The following is a 27,430-nucleotide window of genomic DNA, read 5'->3' on the forward strand; positions in this document are numbered from 1 at the left end:
AGGTTATCTTTTTTCTCTACACTACTTGATTAAATATTAAATTTTGGACACATTAGATACGTTTTCTCTACTCATAAATATCATTCACCATATTTTGTTGTATAAACAGACTGTAAGATCATAACCTATAAACTAAGTATGCTTTTTTTTTTTCTGTTTTGCTTTCTTGTCTCTCTCTCTCTCTACCTTTTTTGTCTGAAGACAAAGACAGGGGTTTGTTTGCTGCAGGATGGTCATCAAGAGCCTTTCAAAGTCCGGCTGCACCTAGCCAAAGATATTCTGATGATCCAGGAACAGGATGTGATGTGTGTGTCTGGTGAGCCTTTCTATTCCGGTGTAAGTAGCTTTTCCTTCTGTTCAAGTGTTTGGTTTTAATCTTTTGTTCACAAACAGGCTTATTCACAGAAAATTCTCAGTGTATATTTCAGAACATAGTCAGTGGTCCTGCCTGCTACTTTTATTCACATTACGATCTCTGTAGCAATGCCCCTGCAGAGGCACTTGGCCTGGGTCAACACACATTCCTTAGATCCCAGCTCCTAGTAAGTTTCTGTTGATTCCTCGCTGTCCTGCAGTGATGGGAAGATCATAACAAAGCACATCCTACTTTTCACATGAGATTTAGTGAGAGTCATGCATGGCGGTATTCCAAGCCTTACTCTCATCCTGCATGAACCTGAACTACAGGAAATGTTACTGTGGTGGAGCTCATCTTAGGGTCAGAGATGAAGGGGTTTGCAGGTCAACGTTATTGCACTGAGTGCAAAGGCTTTTCCCTAGATTTTAATGGAAGGAAAAGTAAACCTCCTTCATAGAACAGAAATAGAAGCAGCATAGTCCCCATTCCAGGGCTCTGATTTGATGTACACTCCTGAAAGTCCAACCTCAGAGAGAGTCATAAATGACGATGCAGAACTGCTGAATATGCCTGAGTGTATGTGGAAGACATATTTAGAGGAGATTCTTTGTAATTCAACAAAAAGAATTTTATCATAAACATGATAATTTCTTGATTTTATCATTTTGTAATATCTCAAAAGTCATTACCATCATTGTTGTCATATGTGATCTCATAAGAAAATCGTAGAAATTACCCAACAATCTGCTCCCTGGCTTCCCTAGATGTCTGCAGCTTTTAAAACCTGGTAATCTAATTTGTGCCTTATTAACAGACTTACATGGGAGGGTTTTGTTGATAGTGTATAGTGCTGAATTTGAATTTTCACCTCGGTTCTCGATATCCCCTGGGAGTCACACAAGGTCCTGAATCAATAGGCCTTGGCTAACTAAAGATAATGGACATTTTGCAGACGGTTAACTATTCTTTTGTCACAGACGATTTAAATCATCCTGAATCATGAGCTTGGATGTCAAGGCTGATTAAACTGTTCCCATGCAGTTGTCCTTTTTCACTTTGCCTAATAAGAGAATAGCAGTGTATAAGTTGATTTCTGCTTTATTTTTATGGATGACACTTGATTTGTAACTCTGTAAAACAAATATATTACACATATATAATTAATATATATATAATTAACATATATGTTTAATATATATTCAAAAATATAATTAAATAAATGCTGTATTGTAAAGCTAAAATAAGGCTATTGCTTTTAGATGTCACATTCAAAACATGCAATAAACGGAGATAATTTTGAAAAATTCAATGAAATAGAATTAAAAGTTAATTCTATTTTTTATGCAAAAGTTTGAAATGTGTGTAAAAGTACACAAAATGTTCATGGAAAAGCATTTTATACTAAAATGATATGTATGTATTTCAATTAAAATGAGCATCTTTACCTGTTTTTCAATGAACTTTATGAAGTGCCACACAGACTTAATCTTGCTTTTGAAGATAATTGTATATATGCCTAATGCTCACAAAGTTGGGAAGCCCATTGAAAGAAGTAACAAAAACCATTCTTTATACTAACAGATTCCAACAACATTTAGAAGATTTTAATACCTATTCAAGAAAAATTTTCCCCAAATATATAAATAACATTTGTTTGACAACAGACATGAACAATCCTCTCTCACATTATAACCAAAATGGAACATGTATTTGAGGTTTAAACGAAGTTAATGATCTTCACTGGCCTCACTTCTAGCAAATAGTGTACTTTTTGAAACAAACAAACAAACAAACCAAACATTGTTTGAGAGTGAAGGAAAACCAGACACGGAGCTCCCATATACTGTTTCATTCTCAAAAAGGTTCCAGTAGTTAGTTCTGGTCCTGCCAAACCTGCAATATGGAAACACACGGTCCATATCTGTGTGTCAGGGACATGGCCACCATTTAAAGCCATCACGTGCTGCTTCAAATGGGACATATTAGAAAGAGGTTGGAGGTGCCTGGCATGATGGCTCAATGGCTCAGTCTTCCCCCTTGCAAGGGTCAGAATCCCATATGGACACCAGTTCCTGCACAGTCTCCACTTCTCATCTGGCTTCCTGTTTCTGGCCTAGCAAATCATTGTGAAGTATGGCCAAAAGCCTTGGGACCCTACAACTGTATGGCAGACCCAGAAAAAGCTGCTGGTTTTTGGTTTCAGATAGGCTTAGCTCCAGCCATTGGTCATTTGGAAATAAACCGGTGGATGGAAGATATTTGGCTCTCCTTCTCTACATAAATCCAATCTGCCTTTCCAATGAAAATAAATGTTTGAGAGAGAGAATGAGAAAAAGAGAAAGGAAGGAAAGAAGGAAAAGAGGAAAGAAAGCAAAGATGGAAAGAAGGAAGAAAGGGAGGGAGGGAGAAAGAATCTGGAACTGGGAACACAGTGGGATTTTGATTCCACACATTCTGATTCAGAATTTGGACATCTTACCTGGACTCTTGTTAGCTCAGTCACTTACCCTCTGCAAATTCCAGCTGTTACAGCAACGAGAACATTGACATGAGCAGTATTACAATTATAATTGAAGAGTTAAATTTATTTTGTTTGTAGATATAGTGATGTTATACACAGAAAATCTTATAAAATTTTCGAAAGTAGAGCAACATGGCAACTTAGCAAGATTTCTGGGGACAAAGGTGATGTCTGAAGTTAATTGTGTTTCTGTAACAAGCAACAAGCAATGACAGTTAAATAAAGATGCAATTCAAAACAAACTAAATATTTTAGAAATAAATTTGACAAAATATATATTAGGCTTCTACCCTAGAAATCAAAACTGTGGTGAGGGAAATGAAAAACAAATAAGCAACTCGAGAAAAATAACATATAATGATCAAAGAATAAATATTGATAAGTTGTCACATCTATTTAAAATATGGAGGAGAGCACAAAGTAAAAAATAACTGCAAAGCTCAATCTTTAATAGGAGAATAAAGTTTAATTGTTTATATTTCTTGATTTCAAAACTTCCTAGAAGATTCCAGTAACTCAAGAGAACACTGTAAATGAATAATTCCAAAACAAACCCACAGTTGTGTGGTCAAATAAATCATAAGCTGGAACAGTAAGAATTGACATTTAAAACATTTTACGCACATGGCTCACTTGTATCAAGTACATTTGAATTGATGTAAAAAATGTGCACTATCCGTTTCCAGAAATATCATTATCCTGCACTAAAACTCTATACTCCATAAATGGTATCTGCACGTGGCCTTTCTCTACTTGCTCCCAGTAACTCTTGATACACTGTTTCTTTGTAGCAACATTAGATAACTCATTTTAATTAAAATATGTATCATATTTGGCCTCAGTGCCTGACTTCTTCCACTTAGCAAAACTAGATGAATCAGTCATAGTAAAGCATGTAACTTAATTCCGTGACTTTTCAAGGCTGAGTACTATTCCCTGATATATGTATAACATATACATATATGAATATATGTATATACATGTATAAAGATGTTAAGTCATTGCCATGTATGTCCATTATGAAAAATCTACCATTACCGTTGGTGTAGCTATGTTTTAGTTCCTGTACGCAATAATTTTTCATATATACACAAAAGTAGAATTGCTAGAAAAATGCTATCACTTGCTCAACTTTTGAAGACCTACTATCCTACCGTCAGATTTGCTTTAACATCTTCTATTCCAACAAGAAATACCTACAGATTCAAATTTTCTCACATACAGGTTAACTTGATTGTTTTCCATGTTTTTGGTAACAGCTATTAAACTTGATATTAATGTGAATTTTTATTCCTTAAAATTTAGTAATATAAGCATTGTTTAACATGGTTATCTATTCTTTTCTATATCTTCTCTGAAAAAAATTCATTTTCTATATTCGTGTCTGAATAAGTTGTTTGCTTTTTGATGTTGAGTTCTTCATCAACTTGCATAGTAATCTCTTATCAGATATTTGATTTTCAGGTATTTCTCCCAACCGGTGGTTTGTTTTGGATACTCTGTTGATAGTAACCTTTGATGCACAAAAGTTTTAAATTTTGAATAAACTCAGTTTTTCTTTTCTGCCATGGCCAATGTCATTGCAAACTCCAATATCATGAACCATTTCCCATGTTTCATCCTAAGAGTTAGGGATTTTAGTGTTTACTTGTATCTTATCAATGCATTATGAGTTACTTTCTATTGATGATAGTAGATTATGTCCTAACCTTAATCTTTACATCTGTATGTCCAGCTTCCTGACACCATTTCTATCTGAGCACTCTTGCCAAAACCATTAACTGCTATGAAAGAGGATAGTCCCGAATCGTTTGTTCTAGTTCATTAGTCTGTATGTATTTTTGCTAAGCCAGTAACAGACTACTATTTTTTCTTTTTCTCCTCTAATGTAGTTTTTCAGGAAATTTTGAAATGAGAATGCATGTTTTTTTTCCCCAAGATCACTCTGACTGGGGTTCTTAGAGTTACCATTTGAGTTTCAGAATATTTCTTTCTATTTTGCAAAATTATCATTGGGAATATGAAACATGCAGAATATCACAAATTTCCTATTCTCCACAAATTAGACATAATTGCTATTTCTATTTTTAAGCATCTTTCCATTAGCCAAAGAATGCTAACACTTATATTTGTGGTCTGCACAGCTTAGTCTGTAAGAAAGCACTTGGGCAGTGAAATTCAAAGGCAGAGGTTGGACAAGCCCTGGGCTAGAAAGTTAGTGACTGATTGTTGGTGACATGAGAAGCATTAATGGTAGAAGAGAGACATGGCATGGCATCAGTCCACCAACCAAGGTGGAGCAGAATGGGTGGGCAATCCAGGGAGGCTGCAGGCACGAGAATGAGTAGCTTGAATCTTCAAGTCAAGCAAAATGTTAGAATTTGAATACTATGTCTTAGTAGACGGGCCACCCACCATGCATCCAGGCTATGTAATCGTATTAGCATCTTGATCTGAAGTTATGGTAAGGCTTTGTTCAGTTGCAGGAATTCAGAATAGAACACTCATGGTAGGTATACGGAGTGGAACTTCTGTGAAGAAACAAGATATCAATTCCAACAGCAAAGGAAGCCCTGGAAGAGGTTGTTCTTCAAGAACTAGGGTGTAGACTTAGGCAGAAACGTATCACATTATTACATCAGGTAGTTTAGGGTTGAGCAAATCTGATGAGCTTTTTTTGTAAGATTTATTTATTTTTGTTGGAAAGGCAGATATACAGAAAGGAGGAGAGACAGAGAGGAAGATCTTCTGTCCAATGGTTCACTCCCAAAGCTGCAGCAATGGCTGGAGCTGAGCAAATCCAAAGCCAGGAGCTTCCTCTGGGTCTCCCACACAGGTACAGGGTTCCAAAGCTTTGGGCCGTTCTTGACTGCATTCCCAGGCCACAGGCAGGGAGCTGAATGAGAAGCAGGGCACCTGGGATTAGAACTCGTACCCATATGGGGTTACAGCATGTACAAAGTGAGGACTTTAACCGCCCGCTATGCTATCGTGCCAGGCCCAAATCTGATGAGCTTTAATCAGTGCTTGAATATGGGGATAAGTTGTGAGGATGTCATCAGGGGGAGTTCATGATGAAGTTCACCAAAGAGATTACACTTACAAGGTGCTTGCTGGCATTTAGTAGCTGAAATTTAAAGTGAAGCTCACGTAATCTGAAAGGTGAAGGGAGGGATGACAGAGAAAACACATTTGTGCATATGCATCAATTTGTTATAAACTTATTATTTGGAAAGTTATATAATCATCTCCAAGTTTCTGAGTAAGCCCGAGATAGAAAGGCAAGAAAATCAATATATATATATTGCTTCAGTTACTGCAAATTTAGAGGCTGAGGTCTTTGTCCTGGTGCTTTCTGTATGCTATTTGTCAGGAATGCTGCATGATTTATTCAGATTGCATGATTAAATTTTATGACTTGAATTCATATTAGATAAAACAGTTTTCACCCGTGATAATAGAGAAATAGTAACAAAATATAGACATCGGTTAATCAAGATCTTTGGGTTCAGATATTAGAGTGACTGGTGATCTAGTGCTACACAGCAGTCTTAGATAAGAGAGTTAACAATCAGGCAAGATGATGCCCCTACAGGGCTCAGAAATGCAAGCCTAGGACTTCCCATCTTTCCTAAGGATTCACCAGCCAAAGTCAGAGATTCATTAGCTGTCTGAGAGACATTGCCCTTTTAATACACCCTGAAGGGAGGTTAAATTTAACGTGTGCTGATTTTAAATGTTGGCAAGAAGATTTTGAAAAGTCAATGGACCTTCTAAATCAGGGAAAGGTGAGTATGTTTTTAAGCTTAGAGATGCCAGTTTCCAAAATGTTTTCAGTAAAAGATCACAAATTCCTAAAGATTAAATAATACCAAGTATGCCATCAGGATCATTGATTAATCCTTCAGCAGTGTATTGGCAGACATCAATAGATTGCAGAATCAACGCCACACTTTCTGCAGTTTTCCTTGTGAGACAGATCAAGCAATCAGTAATCCCATCAGTTAAGCACTTGAAAACGACATGAAGTGAGGTTAATATTGTCATTATTTACCTTGGAGTTGGTGCTACTTGCTACACAAGTGTGAACAGATTTGTAGATGTTTCTTTTTTGGTTGTTGTTGTTTTGTTTTTCATCTTGCCACATCACAGAACCACATGTGCAACACACAAACATATATGGAAAAACATATATGGATATATGTATATAATATTTTAAAAAGGAATTCTGCTACAGTGATTACCTTCTTTTCAGTTTTCTTAATTATTCATTTCTTTAAAAATATTTAATTGAAGGAGTTACATAAAGATTATATATATATGTACATACAGTCAAGGTTGCTAAAAAACAGATGGATTCTGAAAAATATGTTGCTTATTTTGTTGTTGAGTACCCATAAAGTATAGCTATAAAAACTAGCCCAGCGATTATATCACTGTCTGATGCAATCCTATGGAACAACTGTAGCATATGTGGTTTGCTACGACTTGAAATGTCTTTGGGGTTAAATGACTGTATTCATGCTGTGTATGATTTCATATATTTATACAATGTAATGATCACAACCCAATTAATTGGTAAATCCATTATCTCATCAAATATAATTTTTTTTCCTGTATCTGGTTTACTTGACTTGGGATAATGTCTCTCACATTCACCAATGCTGGGTCAAAGGCAGAAGTCCCTCCTCCTTTAGGCGGATAGTATTCCATTATTTAACTTTGTATCACTTCTGCTTTCTCTGTTTCCCTATAGATGGACACCTAGGTTACAGCCTATACAATCTGATCTATCCTAATAAATGCATTTAGATTTTCCAGATCTGTTTCAAAGATAAAATCAGTGATTTGCAAGTAAATCTGCTTATAGCATTGGTTTTAGAAAGGTATTGATGATAAAAGTTTATAAAAGTGGATTGGGCAATGGAGTAATCACTGCTTGGGATGCTGCATCTTGTATCAGAGGGTCACCGAGAGCCCAGGTTCCCCTATTTTCAATCCGAGTTCTTCCTAATGAATTGCAGGCTTAGAAGATGATGGCTTAGGTGCAGGAGTTCCCCATCCTAGGCCTGGAAGCCTTTGTGGGTACTAGGGAAGTTAATCGTTGAATAAAATATATCCCTTTTTTTCCTCTTGGTTTGATTTTCAAATAAAATAAATACATTGATATTGTAAAATACTTTTTATTATTTTAATTGAAAACTTAAACTGCGTTATCAGTGATGTCATATCTTCCAGAGTCCTACATACTAAGTGAGTATGTATCCATGTAAATAGACAAAACATAGATATTGAAAAGAGACTAAATCTAGTCCAGGATTCTTTATTTACTGCTTAGACGATTCATTTTGTACACTTGAGGAGAATAAGAGTGGATCTTTTTTTTTAAAGATTTATTTACTTATTTTATTACAAAATCAGATATACAGAGAGGAGGAGAGACAGAGAGGAAAATCTTCCCTCCGATGATTCACTCCCTAAGTAAGCCGGTGCTGTGCCAATCCGAAGCCGGGAACCTGAAACCTCTTCCGGGTCTCCCACGCAGGTGCAGGGTTCCAAGGCTTTGGGCCGTGCTCGACTGCTTTCCCAGGCCACAAGCAGGGAGGTGGATGGGAAGTGGAGCTGCTGGGATTAGAACCGGCACCCATATGGGATCCCGGGGCATTCAAGGCGAGGACTTTAGCCGCTAGGCCATGCCGCCGTGCCCCGCTTCATTTGTTTATGTGTAAGTCAAAAAGTATAAATACTAATCTATATCTCACAAATATCATTATAACTACCAAACGAGTTAATGTAAGGAAAAAAGTGTGGAAACAGCACATGGTAAGCACTTTGCCTATAATATGACTTTACATGTTAAATGTAATATAAACATATTACATTATACATATTTCTAGTGTTGCTAATGATTCTTTTCCGTGATGCTTTCCACAGCAGGTAATGAGAGTAAAACGTTTGAAATATTAGACATAGTTTTTCAAAACCAATGTGCATTGCAGATAGTGTTGCAAACTGGCGGGTATGTGTAACATTCCCCACAGTAAAAACTTGCAGGAATCAGCGAGTCCTGAGACAAATTGCTTGTGGGACACTGTGGACATGGTACGAATCATGGATCACTGGATTGTAGAGACTTGGATGAAGGGTGTGCTCTAGGGGAAAGAGCAGGCTTCAGAGAGTGGGAAGAAAAAGTTTGATCTGAGACACATTCAACTAAAATTGCTCATAAGGACTCCATCAGGACAGGTCCTAGAGAATGATACATAGCTGTCCAGCTCAAAAGAAGTGAAGAAAGCGAACATCAGCTTCATAATCTTGGGGCAGTGGGAGTCTCCGTGAAACCTGTACATATTTTTTTTTTCTCTCCCTGCATGTGACGGCATTTATCTCACTTCTTTGTTGGTGTGTTTTCCTTTTAACAAAGGCTGGCCAACCTGGGAGAGCAGGGTCTGTGTATTACTCATCCTAGTAGATTCTGCATTTTGACCAAATCAGTGACTGAATAGTATCGAAAAGAAATTATTTTTCAGTAGAAAGATGTCAGGTGTGAAAGAGAAAAGTCCGATTCCAAAGACTATCCACTATGCTCGCATTGCCGTTACCTGACATTAGCCCATTCCATTTCTGGCTGTGCAGGAGTGTGGAAGCCTGGAACCGTATAAAAACGGTTTTGCTGCACATAAAAGGCAAGAGAGTGCTGTTAGATGCTTGTGAAAAGAATCAATGAGAGCAAGTACAGAAAGAAAAAAAACTAAAGAAACTTTTTGCTTTCTGTATATTTTCATTGTGCGATAACTGAACTTGAGAATGAAGTTGTCACCCCTTGGGACTCCTGCATTCCTTACTGGACTATCGGTGTGACCCGTGACTCTTGGTTTCTAGTCTAATTTCCTACTAATGTGTCCTGGGAGGCCTTGGATGATGGCTGCAGTGATTGGGTCCATGCCATCCTCGTAGGATACTAGTTGGTGTTCCAGGCTCCTAACACAGCTGGCCCAGCCCTAGCTACAACTGGTATTTGGGAGTGAATCAGTGCATAAAGGCAAGTTCTCACAATTCTCTCTCTCTCTCAGCCTTTGAAATAAATAAATAGAATAACTAAACAAACTTAAAAATAAAAATTAAGCTGATAATGTAAATGTTTACCAAAACCCCCAAACATATTATATTATATTAGTATATTATATATATTATGATGGAAATAAATTTTCCTTATTAAGACAATTTTTTTGCATTTATGTTCAATATTATTCATACTTCTACTTTGCAAGAATTGTGATGTCTATATAATATATATTTATACACCATTATTGAATTTAATGAGGAAGTTTATGGTCAACCGTAAGTCACCCACCAAGTTAAATCTCTTGTTCTCTATAACTCCAAGCAACACAAATCTGTACCTAACGTGTATATATACATACACATATATAAAATAGATACACACATATATGCCATATATATAAACTTAGTACATATGCATACATAGGTGTACAGGTAAATACAAACAGAAAAATTAACACAAGATGTCCATGGTACTTTATTATGCTTTGTGCTTCAGGTACCATGTTGAATTAGAAAATTTGAGAAGATATCGTCTTCATATAATTAGTTCTTCTTCATAGGAAATATGTGTTCCTTCTGTGGACGTTGGTCATTGATGAATCTGTGTGTACCCTACTCACACACCTGAGACAATTTATAATTTGGTTCTGAGGTGTCTCTCTGAACATGGCATTTCATTTGCTTGGAAGTGATAGGACTTGAGCATGAGATTATATGGATTTCTTCCAGTATTCATTAGATGGCAGCCTCCTTGATTTGTCATGATCTTAACTTTTCCTCATGTGCTATACCTATTTGTCATTCTGAGGAGTACTGAAAATAACTTCCTGGCTCACTCTCTGCTGACTAACTTTGCTTAGACTGAGTTGGTTAGGTTAACAATCTGTTGAATTTTTCATTTCTAATTACTACGTTGTATGTTTTTTAAATGTTTTAATCTGCTGCATATTTAACTCAATTATTTTCATTATTATCATATAATTCATGTATCTCCCTTTCTAATTGATTATATCATACAGCTCCATTTACACAAGACGTTTGGAATGTCAAGCTCAGCAGCAAATCTGTCATTTATTTTTCATTTGTTGTTTTTTTCTGCTGATTCATTCATTCTACTCTATTTCCTTCTGAGATTTCACGCTGTCTGGTCATCTTCCTTGGCTCTCTCAATGGGAATTCCTTGGAGTCTATAATGTGTTGCAGACACAATTTGTATTTGCTTTTTTCAGGTGCCTGAGGATAAGAGCTACCCAGACATCCTTTAAGTTAAACTCTGTGCCGAGAATTTGTAACTAGTTAACTTCATCTCAAACTCACCCCTGGATCAATTTACCTTTACAAAAATCACGTGAAAATTGATTTACACTTCTTTCATCCCGAGCCATGTTTAAGATGGGCAGATTTTCTTCAATAACCCTTTGGGTAGTTGGAGTAATTTTTCACACTTCTACACTAAAATAATCCTTTGTGTGGGTAACTACAACCCTGCTGTTTCTGTTGCCTGAGATCTTCTCAATAGCCCTAGTAGAGGTGATGAGATGAACCATGGTGCATGACCTGAGGTATGTTTGCTAGATTCCCTCTGATGAGCTTGGCACATGAATGCCTTCAGGTGGGGCCTGGGTGGACACTCTCAGGTGGCTGGCTGCACCAAGGGATACTTCTTGTCTATGAAATTCTACACTTTGTTATCATTCCTAATGAGAGCGACATTTTTTCCCTTTTATTTTTCTCCGTGTTTAAACATCAAGCATTAGTTTTGTCTGTTTTTCCTTTTTCACCTTAATTGCATTTTTTCTGCAAAAGGGATTTCAGCATATCTACCTCAAAACATCCATCCAAACTTCGTTTTTTGTTTGTGTGTGCTCACTGCTTTTCTTGTTTTTTGTTTGTTTGCTTGCTTTGTTTTTAATTTTTGGTGGTAGACTACCAATTCTGAGAGGAGACACACCTGCTTTTTAAGCACACTTCTTCTTGGATAGTTCAGTCATCCAATCTGGGCAAATGGCCTTCTCTGAATCTCGGCTCACGTAGGTGGGAAAAAAGACATCTAATTTGCATAACTGCTAACAATATTCAAGGAGACTGCATTGCCTTGATGACTACTTGAGGAAAAAAATGCTGGTTCTCATTTTTCTTTCTGCATTTTAGTTATTCATGTCTGTTTGTCTTAGTTCTACTGTTTTATTTGTAGTAGAAAATGTTTACAAAAATAGTAAAGTATTGAGCTGGATACTTCTTCATATGTCCAGTTCAATTTTTAAAAAGGTTTTTAAGAATCCTTTTTGATTGACACACAGTAATTGGGCATGTTTGTAGAATGCAGTGTGACCTTTTCATTCATATGTACTGTATGAAAAAATTCTGATCAGGGTAACTGCTTTGTGTAGCATCTTCTGCTTTTTCATTTTTTGTGTTGGATGCATTCAAAATCCTCTCTGGTGGCTATTTTGAAATATTTGACTAATTGTTTCAGTCATAGTTATGCTGCTGTGCTATAGAATATCATAGAACTATTTCTGCTGTCCAACTACACCCGACATCCATTGCTAATTCCCTCTGTGTATAACTTTAATGATCATTCCCCATGAGCAGTTTGAGCTGGTAGGTCATCCTTCTGCATGATGTTAGAAAACGAAACTTCACACTCAAAAAGATCTTTTATGACTGAATAATTTTTATACTGCAAAGAAATTTCCTTTTTATTATTTCAAGCCAAAATATTTTTGTTATTACTGTAATGTAACTAATCCTAATCATATTCTAAAGGTTATGGATTTGTGGAGTTTGTATTGCTTCTGTAGAAACTTACTTTAATTGTACACTATTTTAACAAGATTGTACATAAATTGGCAGGCTAAATGCTTAAATATTCTAGAAATGAATTATCTGAAGGCATTAAAAATGCAATAAATGAAGTGAAAATAAGGTCACCATGATTTATGTAATCTTTTCTACATAAGTCAAGATAATGGATCAAGTAGTAAAATTTATATAGCCCAAAGTGTTCATTTTGTTAACAGTGTGTTTGTTATTTCCCCCAAGGAATGACCTAATCACTTATTTGGTACCATTCTCAAAAAACTTGATTTTTTAGAAAATTAATTATTATTATCCTGTTTCTGAAATGAGGAAAAGTTCCTCTCAGTACATTATATAAAATTTTTTTAATGTTTATTTATTTTTTTAATTTATTTTGCATTATGTGACAGTTTCATAGGCTCTGGGATTCCCCCCCACTCCTCCCCATGCCCCTCCCCCACGGCAGACCCCCCCCTCCCCAGTCTCGCCACTCTCAGCTCGATGAGGTCATTGCAGAGTTCACTGGTTGACACTGTCCATCATAGAGTCTTCATTCACCCATTTTTCGCTGCCAACATATATCTGAGATGGTTGATTGACCCTCTCTGTCCTCTGTCTTTTCTTGGCTAGGGTTCTGAGACCAGCTGTTCATAGTACATTATATAAAATTTATAACATACCTGAACTCAGACTTTGTGATCCTATTTGCTATTGATTACTATAAGGATTAATTATATTGTAATATTTATATTAAAATAGGATTAATTAATCAGTTGTATGTTTCAGTTTAAATAAATCTTTAATTGTCAGATTATGTAGAAAGGAAAAAATTGAAATTTAGCAAGTTGTGTTTAAGGCTGTTCCATATAATAACTATACTAGTTTATGTTTCCACTAAAAATGGATTATGATACCTTTTTCCCATGTTCTTGACAGAACTTACTGGGTTTTGATATTCAATTGATTTCCATTCTTGTTGGGATAAGGTGAAACCTCGTGATTTTGACTTGCATATTCCTGTTGACTAGTGAAACTGAGACTTTTTTCATGTGTCTATTGGCTATGTGTATTTCATCTTTTAAAAATTGTCTCTCCATCCTCTTTTCCTGCTGCTTAATTGGATTATCTGATTCATTACTGTTGAGTTTCATGAGGTGTTCATAGATCCTGGATATTAGTTTTCTATTGGTTTCATCATTCTCAATTCGTTTTTCTTTATTCTGTTGCCTCTACACTTTACTGTTTCTTATTTGCATTACGTAAGTTTCTTAGCGTAATTTAATCTCATTTGTTCATTTTGCTTTAATTGTTTGTTTTTCTGGGGTCTTTCTCAGAGCCATTGGCTATGACTATGTCTTATAATGTTTTCTTCTGGTAATTTGGTGAATCAAGTTGTAGATACAGATCATTGATCCAATTTGAGATGATTTTTGCATACTTGTAAGGTTAAGGGTCTTGTGTCATACATCTGCACACATAGACACAGTTTTCCCACAACCATTTACTGAAGATACTGTCATTCTCCCTGGACTGATTTGCATTTGCATATCAATAATTAAGTGGCTATGGATGTGTGAGTTAATTTTTTTTTAATTTCTACTGTAGTCCATTGATTTTCATATATATTTCCACCAATACTCTGCTGTTATGATCACAATGGTCCTGTAGTGTGTTTTTATGTCTTCAACTCTGGTATTGTGAGGCCAGCAAATTTGATTTTGTTGTTAAATTATAAAACAGCTCAGGGTCTCTAGTGGTTTCTTATTAATATTATTATCATTTTTTTCTGTATCTGCCAAAAATGGCATAGGTATTTCATTGGGATCACAATGAATCTGTAAATTGCTTTCACCAGTATGGAAATTTTATGACATTAATTCTACGAATCTATGAAAAAAAAAAGCTTTATTTTAATTTTTTAAATCCTTTTCTACATCTTTCTTTAATGTTCTGTCATTTTCATCACAGAGATCCCTCACACTGTTGGGTTAAGTTTATCCCAGGGTATTTAAAATTTGTGCATTTAAGAATTCAAATAATTCTGCATCTAAAATTTCAAAAAAAGTTGCAGATGGGAATATATGGGAAGGTTATATACAACCAGGCTTTCGGGAACTCCTCTGATGCCTGACTGCAAGCTCCTAAATGCGGTCTCCAGTAATGGAACATGTATGATCTGCCTGGTGACCTGCTTGAGCACAGAGAGGGAAAAGAGAGTAACCCTCTGTGCTTCTTAACCTGCTTTAACTCCACACATCCTGTAGTCATGAAATATTACACAGCTGAACTAGAACTTCCAGGAGAACTTAAATCTACTGGAAATTGGACTGTATGATTTTTTGTAAATAATACATGTCAGGAGTCACCCAGATATTCATGGAAATGGATGCTATGGAGAGAATGAACAAATTTTTTTAAATGCAATAAAATAAGCTTTTTGTTTTAATTTTTCTGAAATCTTTTTGAGGTCCCCTTGTGTAACTTCAATCTGTACTTCTTTGATGTAATATCCATATTCCTAGGTGGCATCCTTAAAATTTCTCAGGTAACTTGTAGGTGAATTGTAATGTCAGCATGGGAAAAGGTGCTCCGATGGTTCTGTCTACCTAGAAATCACAGGCCGCATCACTGGACTCTGGACTGTGGCCTTGGCGGAGTGTTTTACAGGAGAGAACCCTGACATTTCAGATTCTGACAAAAATATCTGTGAGATCCTTGGTATTGTACTTTCCCCAGGCTCATTTTCTTTATCTTAAAAACAAAAATGTAAAGGAGAATTGATTTAGAAAAAAAAATGCTCCTAGTTAAGCTTGAAGTATTTTATTATTTATTCCTTTCTTCCACATCTTCTTTAAGAGAGTTTTCTATGTCTTGATTCCTAGGTACCTTTGTGCTAAAAGTGTCAGTTTTCCTTATCTTCCATGTACTACAACATTGTAATACATTTCCTTACTCTACTTGCCCTGAAACTCCCTTGAGATCTGTATCATAACATATCCTCTCTTCTCATGTTCCAGTAACTTCTATTGCATTATCAGTCCTTTGTGATAATATGACTTCATCCTCCACTGAAGATAAGAGGAAATAAAAATATCACCCCAATCTCATTTTTTTAAATCTAGCTACTTGTTTCTGCTTACCTCCCTATTTGTCTAAATGATCTAGTTTTCTCTTATCTTAGGTCAGACCATCTCTTCATACACGATGTTTCATCCTTTCATGTTATCTCAGGAGAATTTCTCCAACAATTTTCCATTGCATATAGCGCATCATCAAACTTTCATTTCTACTAGATAATTCTGATCAGTGTGCAAGCAACTGTACTTTTTCTTCACTCAAAAAAAAAAAAAATCCCATTTTGATTTGTTGCCCAAGCCCATATCCAGAAAAACATTCATTGGAAGAATTTCAGTGCTTAAACCCAAACACATTTTGCTTGTTTTAACCCATGAAACAAGGAATTATATAATACAACTGTATTTGCAATATTTCTATTTGAAGGTATAAAATGCACTTCTAACACAAAATGTCTAATTAGCGTATTAGCTAGGCATGTTGGCAAAGTGCATTTTTTTGTTATGCTTTCAAAACTGGTTCTTGTCACAGAATTTTTATCCTAATAGGGTAAATCAAGATGTTACACTTTCTGTAGCCCAGCTGCATGTTACAAGGGATTTGTCTTCACTGTAGTCTTTTCTTTAGACTGTACCTCTAATATTCCAAGTCAGTTGCAGAAGCCAGAAACTCAGAACAGCAACAGACTCAATTAGTCACTTGTTCAACAAGACAAACCTAGCAAAACCCACTCTTTGAAGTGTTCTCAATGTCACAAAATTCTTTCATCTTAAAGGATGATAAAACAGATAACAAAATAGAACATTTCATCCAAAAACAGATGAAAGTTATTGAGCTGAAAAATACAACATCTATAATAAAACTAAAAAATATAATTAGTAGCAGGCAGAATCTAGAGACAAGAAAAAATAAAATTGAAGAAAGAGAGAGAAGGTGTTAAAGGGTATGCATTTAAAAAGAGAGAGAGAAGTTAGACTAAAATCAGAAACAACTCAGATGCCCATGGACAGTAATGAAAGATTTAATATTTATGTTATCAGAGTCCCAGGAGAAGAGAAAGGAGAGAGCTCAAAAAACTGTTGAAGAAATAGATATGGGAATTTCCAAATATTGTAAAATCCATAAGCTTAAAAATAGCTTCAAACATAAAACTTTCCAAAAGCATAAACACAAATTAATTTAATCCCTTTGCATTTAGATTTTGTGAATTGAAGACACAGAAACAAAAACAATCTTTTGAATCAGCAGGAAAGAAGAACTACTAATAGAAAAAATACAAATCAAATGACACTGCAGTTCTCCCCAGAAATAATGATGAGCAAGAGGAAGCAGCAGGATAGTTTTCAATTATCCAAAACAAAGAAACATCAACCCATAATTCGATATATCAAAAAATTCATTCGGAAATAAGGACCTTCTCAGATAACAGAAAACTAAGGAAGTGTGTTGCCAATAGAACTACCCTAAAACAATGGTTAAAAACACATTTCTTAGCAAGTCAGGAAATGATTGAAGAAGGAACCCCCACATATTTGCAAGGAGGAAAGAGTAATAAAGAGAATAAAATTTTTACTAAATTTATTTTCCTTTTCCTCTTGGGTTTTCTAAAGTGTGAATGATGCTTCAAGTAAAATTCATAATATGATTTAATGTGAATGTCAATAGATATGGAAGAGATATTTAATAAAATATATAGCGAGGGATAATGTGACATTTAATGGAAGCAAAGTTTCAACACTTTGAATTGCTAAAAATACTTCAATAATGATACAGTAAGGATTATTGTGAAAAAACAAAATGGTTAGCATATAATATTGCAAATGCTATATGTGGATGTATCAAAACAGTATATAAAAATATAATTTAAAAATATTCAAGGGGCCCGGCGGCGTGGCCTAGCAGCTAAAGTCCTCGCCTTGAACGCCCCGGGATCCCATATGGGCGCCGGTTCTAATCCTGGCAGCTCCACTTCCCATCCACCTCCCTGCTTGTGGCCTGGGAAAGCAGTCGAGGACAGCCCAATGCTTTGGGACCCTGCACCCGCGTGGGAGACCCAGAAGAGGTTCCAGGTTCCCGGCTTCGGATTGGCACAGCACCGGCTCACTTGGGGAGTGAATCATCGGATGGAAGATCTTCCTCTCTGTCTCTCCTTCTCTGTGTATATCTGGCTATAATAAAATGAATAAATCTTTAAAAAAAATATTCAAGTAATATACTAGGATGCAAGAAAAGGAAGTGGAGAAATAATGAACACAAGGACAAAGAAAGCACAAAATAAGATAAAATCCTGGACTAACATGTCAGTTACTATATTAAATCTAATACATTTGCATTTGATTTCACTGAATTCATGAGTTAATAAGCAAAGATGGCATAGTGACCAATTCTCAATTAAGCATTTCTATGTTACATAAAACTTGCATAAACTTTTAAGATATGAATACACTGAAAGTAAAAGGATGATAAAAGAAATATCACTAATAAAAAGCTTCAAAATAAAAGAATGAGATCATATTAACAGAAGGCAACATAGACTTAAGAGCAAAGAAACTTATCAGGGACAGAGAGGAACATTAAAAATGAGCACTGGCTCAATCTAAGAAAGTCACATGGTTATCTTAAATGTATATGGAATAAACAAATAGCTAAAACGCCCATTTAGAAGTCTGACATAAGAAGGGCCATGGAGAAATCCACAACTGTATTTTGCTTTTATGTGCTTTCTCAAAAAATGAGAGCAACCAACAATAAACCCCCAAACTAATATTCTAGAGTATAAGAATATAGAAAATAGAACATTTTCACATGCACATTTCAAAACCTTCTTGACATGGCAAACACAATGTAATATTTTCTCGGGGGAATAGGGAATTATGTGAATAATTCTTGGCTCTTGGCTTCCAATGGCTCTTGTCTTGCTTGTTGTGGGCCTCTGGGGAGATGCCCATGGGTGGGATTTCTGTGTCTCCAGGAAGCACACAGCTTCAGGGTTCTGACTCCAGGGATCAGCTGCTGGTATTTTAGAGCAGATTTGGTGATTATAAATATAAATGTGATTGGATAGGACATGTGACTTTTGCCATAAATAAATAGGTGAATGGATAAAGAACAACCCAGGGTCTTCCAAAGAACAATATTTGTTTTTCTGCTTGTTTGTTTTTAAATCAGGCAGCAATCCTCAAGACTACCAGATGTGTTCATGAACTTCACTTTTAGGCCAACTTTCATGTGGATGATTTATGAAGGGAACAACTGAGATTGTTCATTAATAGTGCTTATTATTTTTAAAATACATTTTAAAATAAATATACCTACAGCTGGTTCACTCCCTAGATGTCAGAGATGGATCAGGTTAAGCCAGGAGCCAGGAACTTCACACAAGTCTCCCATTTGAGCAGCAGGAGCCCAAGCACTAGGGAAATGTTTCACAGCTTTCTGAGGCCATTAGAAGGGAACTGATTTATAAATGGGGCAGAGGGACCCCGGCGGCTTGGCCTAGCGGCTAAAGTCCTCGCCTTGAACGCCCCGGGATCCCATGTGGGCGCCGGTTCTAATCCCGGCAGCTCCACTTCCCATCCAGCTCCCTGCTTGTGGCCTGGGAGGGCAGTCGAGGATGGCCCAATGCTTTGGGACCCTGCGCCCACGTGGGAGACCTGGAAGAGGTTCCTGGTTCCCAGCATCGGGTTGTCACGCACTGGCCCGTTGCGGCTCACTTGGGGAGTGAATCATCGGATGGAGGATCTTTCCTGTCTCTCCTCCTCTCTGTATATCCAGCTTTCCAATAATAATAAAATCTTAAAAAAAAAATAAATGGGGCAGATAGAACACAAATCACAATCTATATGGGACATTGGCATCACGGGCTTTGTCAGATGCGTCACAACACTGGCCTGCATTAATGCTTACTTCTTTCAAGAAATCTTTTTGAGAGCAGTAGGGAAAAGGCAGAAGTAGAGAGGCTGAGAAAGGAGAGAGGATAAGTGCTGATCCCTAAACAAATAAATGAGAAAATATCAATCAAGCGTCAGACTGTTGGAGTGAGTTCAGGAGCAATAGCTCTTGCAGGCAAGGGCTGCAATGTGAATATGCTTGTGCCCCAATGTTCAAGTGCGGCTTGCAAGATTTTCAGCAATCAGTTTTTGCTGACTTTCTGAATCAGCAAGTCTTTACATTGGTTTTGGAACACATTCTAAATATTCACCACCTAAGATTGGAAGGCCAATTTGTAAAGAATTGAGCAGACACATTCCAAGAACCTTGGATACCCCTGTGCTGGCTGCTCTTAGTATGGGCAAGTTGGGCTTCTATACACACTGAGCCAGGAGGCAAAACTGGCTAACCCAGTTGCTCCAGCGTCTAATGGTTCTTGCACATCAAAAAGTGAGGTGATGATATTTACTAATTAAAACAGTTTTTTATGATTATCATTTTTGTTTCAGGACAAATGATGTAGACAATCTTATCTAACTGTCTCATTGGTCTTGATACTATTTTTAAGCACTGAAGTATTTTATTCCTTACTGAGAAGGAATTACAAAAATATTTCCTGCTATTCAAGAATATTAATCTAGCTTGATAGGCAGTTTTAGAAGAATAGTTTTCCTGTCTGTCTTATAAGAATTAAGGTCATAGGCAGTTTTAGAAGAATAGTTTTCCTGTCTGTCTTATAAGAATTAAGGTCACTATTTAATTCACTTATTACTGAATTAAGTTCTAATATTTGGCCCATGCTCTCGTGAAGATTTTTGAATCTAAAGTGGATAAATATTAATTAGATGCTTAATGACTACATGTAAGAATCCCTGTCTCGAATAATAGACTGTGAGTTTGTGTTTTAATATTCGTTAAATTTCTGCTAAATGTCACAGTCTTTCACAATATTGATTCTCAACCCAAAGTTGTTATTGTGTAATATTCATCAAAATTTCATAAATTTTGAGCATACAGGCTCATTAGACTTAAGTAATATGCCGATCATGTTTGCATATAAATATTTGAGTTACTGTTTGACTCTAACTTCAATGTCAATACTGTTTGCAAAATTCAACCACTCTATAGTGAACTTCATGGAAGATAAGCAACAACTATTTAGTAAAAGAGATTATTTTTTCTTATTGGATAAAAACACATTTCACAGAAAGTGTTTAGCAAGTTTTAAAGTATTTTGTGTGTGTTCATCACACATAGGTATTCAACTTCGTTTTTGATTTTGTGCTTGCATGCATATTTAAATGTGTAGGATTAGCAGTATGCATTGGGAAGCACTAAATTCCCTCCTTTTGCACTGGTAGGGGGGCTTACACATAAAAAAGATTGTATTTATTATTTCAAATGTATAGAGTATTTAATATCTATTTTTGCCTAAATTACCAACACAAATATACCTCCTTATAGAAATACAATTGTTAAAAATACTTATGAGAAAAGGACAAGCAGTGTTGTGGAGAAAGAGGGAAAGATATCTCCTCCTTCCACTACTTCACTCTCCTCCTTGACCATGACTGTCAGGGTTGGGCCAGGTCAAAACTAGGATCCTGAAAATTCATAGTTTTCCTCTCCGGATGTCAGGGGCCCAAAACACTTGGGCCAGCTTCTGCTGCCTTGCAGGCATATTAAAAGAGAGCCTGACCACAAGGGGAACTAGTAGAAATGGAGTTCAAACCATGAATCATACAGGACAATGGAACTGCAGGTGGCTTCTTAGACAACTCTACCACAGTGTCAATCCCATCGTAAATGCAATATTGATATTGATTTGATAACATTTTTTGATGAGAATGCTAAGAATGAACCATTTATTTGCAAATTTTAAATTTAATGATGTGTACCACAATGTCAAAATGAAGCTAATTTATTTTATTGATTTCTACTAAATACTACTGAAGCTTTAAGATAAATGTGTACCAGGGAATCACTATTGTGTAGTGGGCGATGCCTTGCCTGTGGTGTCAGCTTTCCATATAGGCACTGTCTCAGCTGCTTCATTTTTGCTCCAGCTCCTGCTCTTGGCCTGGGAGATGATTAATGGATTTGGGCCACTGCACCCATCTGGAGACCCAGAAAAAACTCCTGGCTACCAGTTTAGAACCAGCTCGGCTCTTGCCGCCTTGGCTATTTCAGGTGTGACCCAACAGGGGAAAGTTTCCTTGTTCTCTCTCCATCCCTTACTCTCTCTCTGGAACTCTACCTTTCAGATAAAATAAATACTCCCTCCCCTAAAGATAAATGCTTACCAGTCTGCACCAAAAAGACTATTTCAACACACAGTTCACAAATAAAGAAATAATATGCCTCAGTTTTTAGACTGATGGTCTCAGTTTTGAATGCTTTTATTAAAGATTTATTTATTTTTAGTGGAAAGGCAGATATCCAGAGAGAAGAAGAGCGAGAAAGAAATCTTCTGTCCGATGGTTCACTCTCCACGTGGCCACGATGGCTGGAGCTGAGCTGATCTAAATCCAGGAGCCGGGAGTTTGTTCCGGGTTTTGTACTCGGGTGCAGGGTCCCAAGCTTTGCCCTGTGCTCTGCTGTTTCCCAGGCCACAAGCAGGAAGCTGCAAGTAAAGTGGAGCTGCTGGGTATGAACCGGTGCCCATATGGAATCCTGGGCGTGCAAGCCAAGGATTTAACCACTAGGCTGTCATTCTGGCCACTTTATTTTGGTTTTAAAAGCTAGGCCGTTGGGAAACGATGAAGCTTAAAATGCTTGTAAATGATAAGGTTTTCATTATATTAAAATATTTAGTCAGAGTCAGAAGCAGCAAAATTTTTCAAATTTTTCTCCTGATATTTTCAAAATGAGATTTATGCTTTTCAGACAGTCTTTATAGAATAAGAAAGTGAAGGAAACCAAACAGTACATAAGAAAAAAAGCAGTGTTCACATCTGGAATTACATTATATAATCAATTCATTGGCCATAGGCGGAGGTTTAGGCACCAGATAAACACCTCTCCTAGATGAAGGCAGAATATATGGAGAAAATTCAAAAGATTGATTTATATGGAGCAAGTAATAAGTAGAAGTTATCAACTCTTCAACATGCTTCCAGGGCATGAATTAGAGAGATGATTACTTTAAAAGAGAATATTGATTTTTCTCATTGAAAATTGCAGGATTTGTCCTCCCAAGGCTCTGTGTCCCCATACCATTGTCTCTGTGACTATTTTTATGTTTCACAAGTCAGTGATTGAGTTATTGTTTCCATTGTGGGAGGAAAGGGAGAAGTATTTCTGAAAATTGATAATTCCATTACCATTATTACTTAGGCGTGTAATTCATTCTTTCTTCAAGCAGGCAATTAATTTTTCAGCCTGGCTTGTTCACAGTTTCACTCTCGGACATTGCATGAATCATTTATATGTGAAGGCACGGCAGTCCGTGTCACAGCCACCAAAGTACAAACATCAGTTGCCGTCAAGACTGAGTTATTTTATGGACCCCCAAATCTGTCATTTCTCAGACAAGAACATGCAAAAATAAAAAAAAACCCTCCAAAAACTGCAGGAAAATGAAATTCAGAAAACTATTTTGGTACAAAATAAAATTAAACCATATTTGTTTGTTTTTAAGATTTATTTATTTTTATTGGAAATAAAAAAGACATTTTCAGAGAGAAAGGAAAACTGAAAAAGTGATCCTCCATCAGCTGGTTCATTCTCCAAACGGCCCAATGGCCTCAAAGGCTGGACCTGAGACGGTTGGAAGCTTGGCTCTTGGAGCCAGGAGCTTCTTCCTGGTCTTCCACATGGGTGTAGCAACCAAAGGTCTTGAGCCATCCTGCACGGTTTTTCCAGGTCCTAAGCAGAGAACTGGGATCAGGAATGAAGAAATCGGATCATGAACCAGTGTCCACATGGGAAGCCTGTGACAAAGATGAGGGATTAGCCTTTTATACCACCATGCTAGAAACCAGGGTTGCTTTTTCTTAACACACGTTTTGCATGAACCACTTGCAGGGTCATTCATAATGTGAAAATGAGAGGATGTAGAAGAGCTAGGATTCAATGAAATACCCTAAAAACATTGAAATAATTTGATTTGTAAGAGTGTGGGACTTTTACTAATACTGTAATGCTTTCATTTTGATGAAAAATCAATCAATGGAGCTTTGATGTAAAATTACTGTTTTTATTGCAAAAATGGATAATATGTGGTGCAGAAGGCTACTTAAGAATGGTACTGGAAGCACTGATCTCTCTGTAAATCTTGTCTTTCAGGAAAGAACAGTGACCATCAGAAGGCAAGCAGTGGGAGGATTTGGCTTAAGCATCAAGGTAGCTGCCTTTCCAGTGTATCCTTGCAAAGACTTTGCTGTGAGGGATTGAACTTCTGTGCATTTTAGTGAATGTTATTTATCATTCAGACAAGAATGAGTCTAACAAATCCCTTCAAAGGATTGATTAACCCTTTAGATGGATTAGATTTAGGTCTACTCTCACAGAATCATGCTCACCCTTTACGTAACAATTTAGAAGTCACAGAAAAACTTTTGGAATTTTACATTTCCCAGCCTTAGATATGTCTCATTAGTATTTTTTTTCTTTTTTTTAAATTATTTATTTATTTATTTTTTATTTTTTAAATTATTTATTATTTAACTTCATTAATTACATTGTATTATGTGACACAGTTATATAGATACTTGGGTTCTCCCCACCCCTCCCCAAACCCTCCCACCATGGTGGATTCCTCCACCTTGTTGCATAACCACAGCTCAAGTTCAGTTGAGATTCCCCCATATTTTTATCTGCCATCTACTAAAATATTAAACGTGATATTGCCATGTAACTATCATTCTCACACCTAGTCCAAGTGGAGTAGGAAAAGCAGACATGCAGCAAACCGAACAAGGACAAATCCCATACCAACAAAAACCACCATCGTATGGAGTGCCAGTTCGATTCTATTACCTTTGTTCTGTTTAATTTTTATTTTTATTAAATCAATCACAAAATCTCAATCCACAATGTCAAATCCATTTAGAATTAAATAGTAATAACTTTTCTTTCTGGATACTAATGCCTTTTAAAGGTATACCACACTTGAAATTTATCATTGTTGAAATAAAAACGACATTTTGAAGACTAGAAAACCTACACACAATGCAGAATTAAGCCAGAGCTTTATTTATTTATTTACTTATATATATTGGAAAGTCAGATATACAGAAAGGAGGAGAGACAGAGAAGAAGATCTTCCATCCGATGATTCACTTCCCAAAGCAGCCACGACGGCTGGAGCTGAGCCAATGCTAAGCCAGGAGCCAGGAGTTTCTTCTAGGTCTCCCATGCTGGTGCAGGGTTCCAAGGCTTTGAGCCGTCCTCGACTGCTTTCCCAGGCCACAAGCAGGGAGCTGGATGAAAAGCAGAACTGCCGGAATTAGAACTGGCATCCATGTAGGATCCTGGCACATGCAAGGCAAAGACGTTAGCTGCTAGGCTACTGCATCAGGTCCCACCCAGAGCTTTTTATAAGCTTAGCAAAGCTATTTTTCTATACTGATTATTGAAATTGAACTTTATCTAGATGCTTGTGTTAAATATATGTATATATTAAATATTATATTAAATATGTTTTGTCTCTACTCAAGTTACATATGTGCCAAACGCAAAATTCTGACATTTTGGAACACCAAATTTGGTTAATTTTGCAAATGTCTCAAAAAAGAGATAAGTATGCAGGATAATTGTGTCATCAACGATGAGGCTATTAGCGTACAAATGTTAGCTTATAAATATGTTTTTGTAACTTTTTTCTATTGTCAGCTGAGCCAAGAGAAGCTGGCATAAAATGAATAGGATGAAAAGAAAAAAACAGGCTTTGGGAGCCATTTCATTTAAGAAACAAATTTGGGGTGTTGTGTGTGTGTGTGTGTGTGTGTGTGTGTTGATGTCTGTTCAGAGTGCTGACTTAAAGGTCGTAGTAAAACACTAGAAAGTTCATGAACAAAATCCATGTTTCCTGATAGTTGAAACATGTTTTATGTCAATAGACTTTTGTTACCATTTCCCTATTTTTATTTACTGATGAAATCAAATAACATGTTACTTATTTTTACTAAAATACCACATTGTTATATAAATATTTGAAAACTTTAAACATATTGCAACTGAATCTTTTCCTTCTAGTGTTTTATTATTTCAACCTATATACATAGTGATTTCATGATTAATTCAGTGCAGATTTTCGTTTAAAATATTGGTCTCAGGAGTCATGTTTGACCTGTGATTAACTCTATATATTAGGAGGGTTGACCAAAAAGGAAAATTCTATGACCAACACAAAATTGCCAGAAATAGAAAATTTAGTATTGTTTTCCAAACAATTTATTGATTTTACTTGGAAAGTCAGGATTACAGAGACAAAGGGAGAGACAAAGAGAAAGAGAGAGATCTCCCATCCAATGGTTCCTTTCCAAATGGTGGTAACAGCCAAAACTGGGCTGATCCGATTCAGGTCTCCCACGCGGATGCAGGTTCCCAAGGCGTTGGCCCATCCTTTGCTGCTTTCCTAGACCATAACTAGCGAGCTGGATCAGAAAGTGGAGCAGCTGGGACATGAACGTGTGGGCATATATGATGCCAGTGACATGTTAGACACCTGAAAACCATTTACAAATGATGCAAAGGCTGCTTCATGTACTCCTGAATCTCAAGAGATGTACAAGAAACAATATATGCTTTCTGCCTTCCAAAAGCCTCATTTGTAAAAACAAAAATGAATGATAACAAAATGACCTTTTGTCAGAAAACAGGGAAGAAATGATGTTAAGATGTTGAAGTCTGCTGGTCATACTTAGATCCCTGAGAAACCAGGTCTCCTGCGCCCTTGCCGCCAGGTCACCTCTGCACACATGGTCTTGCTCAATTCTCCCTTGTAGCAGGCAGAGAGCAGCAGGTGACTGGGGAGAGACGTTGCTTGTGTGTGGTGCCTCGGAGAGTTACTAATTAGTGTGTTGTAAGAGCTTTAGGTTGTGGAACATCTGATGTTCTGGGAACTACCAGTGATCTTAAATCCACGGTTCTCTGGAATGCAGTTCTGTTCTCTCCTCCAAGTGCTCTCTTAAGACACACACACACTCACACACTCACACACACGCACAGGTACAAAATTGCACAGTTGGGATAAAAAGATTGAGGCAGTTATAAATCTCAGCAGCTTGTTTCAAGGAGCTTGGGATCTTCCCTTAAAGGGATAATGTCATGTGTGATATAGAATACAGTGAAGAGAGTTCTGCCCCAAGATTCCTGAAATCCCAAGCATTAGCGAAAGTGAACGTCATGTTGTATTTGAATCACAGTTCTTGAAAGTTTTGTTTATTTGAACCGCAGAGAGAAAAAGCAAGTGACAGAAAGCTGGATATCTTAGCTTCTATTCACTCCCCAAATTTCAGCACAGCTGAGGCTAGGCAAGGCTGAAACCAGGAGCCAACGGCAGAACTGTCTGAGCCATCAGGATTGCTGTGTGCGAAACAGAGGAAGCTGGAACCAGGCATGGATTCGGCACATGGACCCATTTTGTGCAGGAGGCATCATGACTACAATATTGGACGTCTGACCCTCATTTATGTTTTTGGAATACCACTTAAATTTTCAATCTAATTTCAATC

At 36.7% G+C, this 27,430-nt stretch overlaps 1 protein-coding gene across 1 annotated transcript in view; it reads left to right on the top strand.

Moving 5' to 3' along the window:
- Positions 1 to 27,430, top strand: part of SNTG1 (syntrophin gamma 1) — a 242,877-nt gene that overhangs the window by 9,452 nt on the left and 205,995 nt on the right. Inside the window, exons 2-3 of the mRNA XM_058668373.1 lie at positions 202 to 336; positions 24,039 to 24,095. Of these exons, the coding sequence (XP_058524356.1) occupies positions 202 to 336; positions 24,039 to 24,095 (192 nt within the window). The remainder of the gene's footprint in view (positions 1 to 201; positions 337 to 24,038; positions 24,096 to 27,430) is intronic.

Source organism: Ochotona princeps, chromosome 9, assembly GCF_030435755.1.
Source record: "Ochotona princeps isolate mOchPri1 chromosome 9, mOchPri1.hap1, whole genome shotgun sequence".
NCBI lineage: Eukaryota > Metazoa > Chordata > Mammalia > Lagomorpha > Ochotonidae > Ochotona > Ochotona princeps.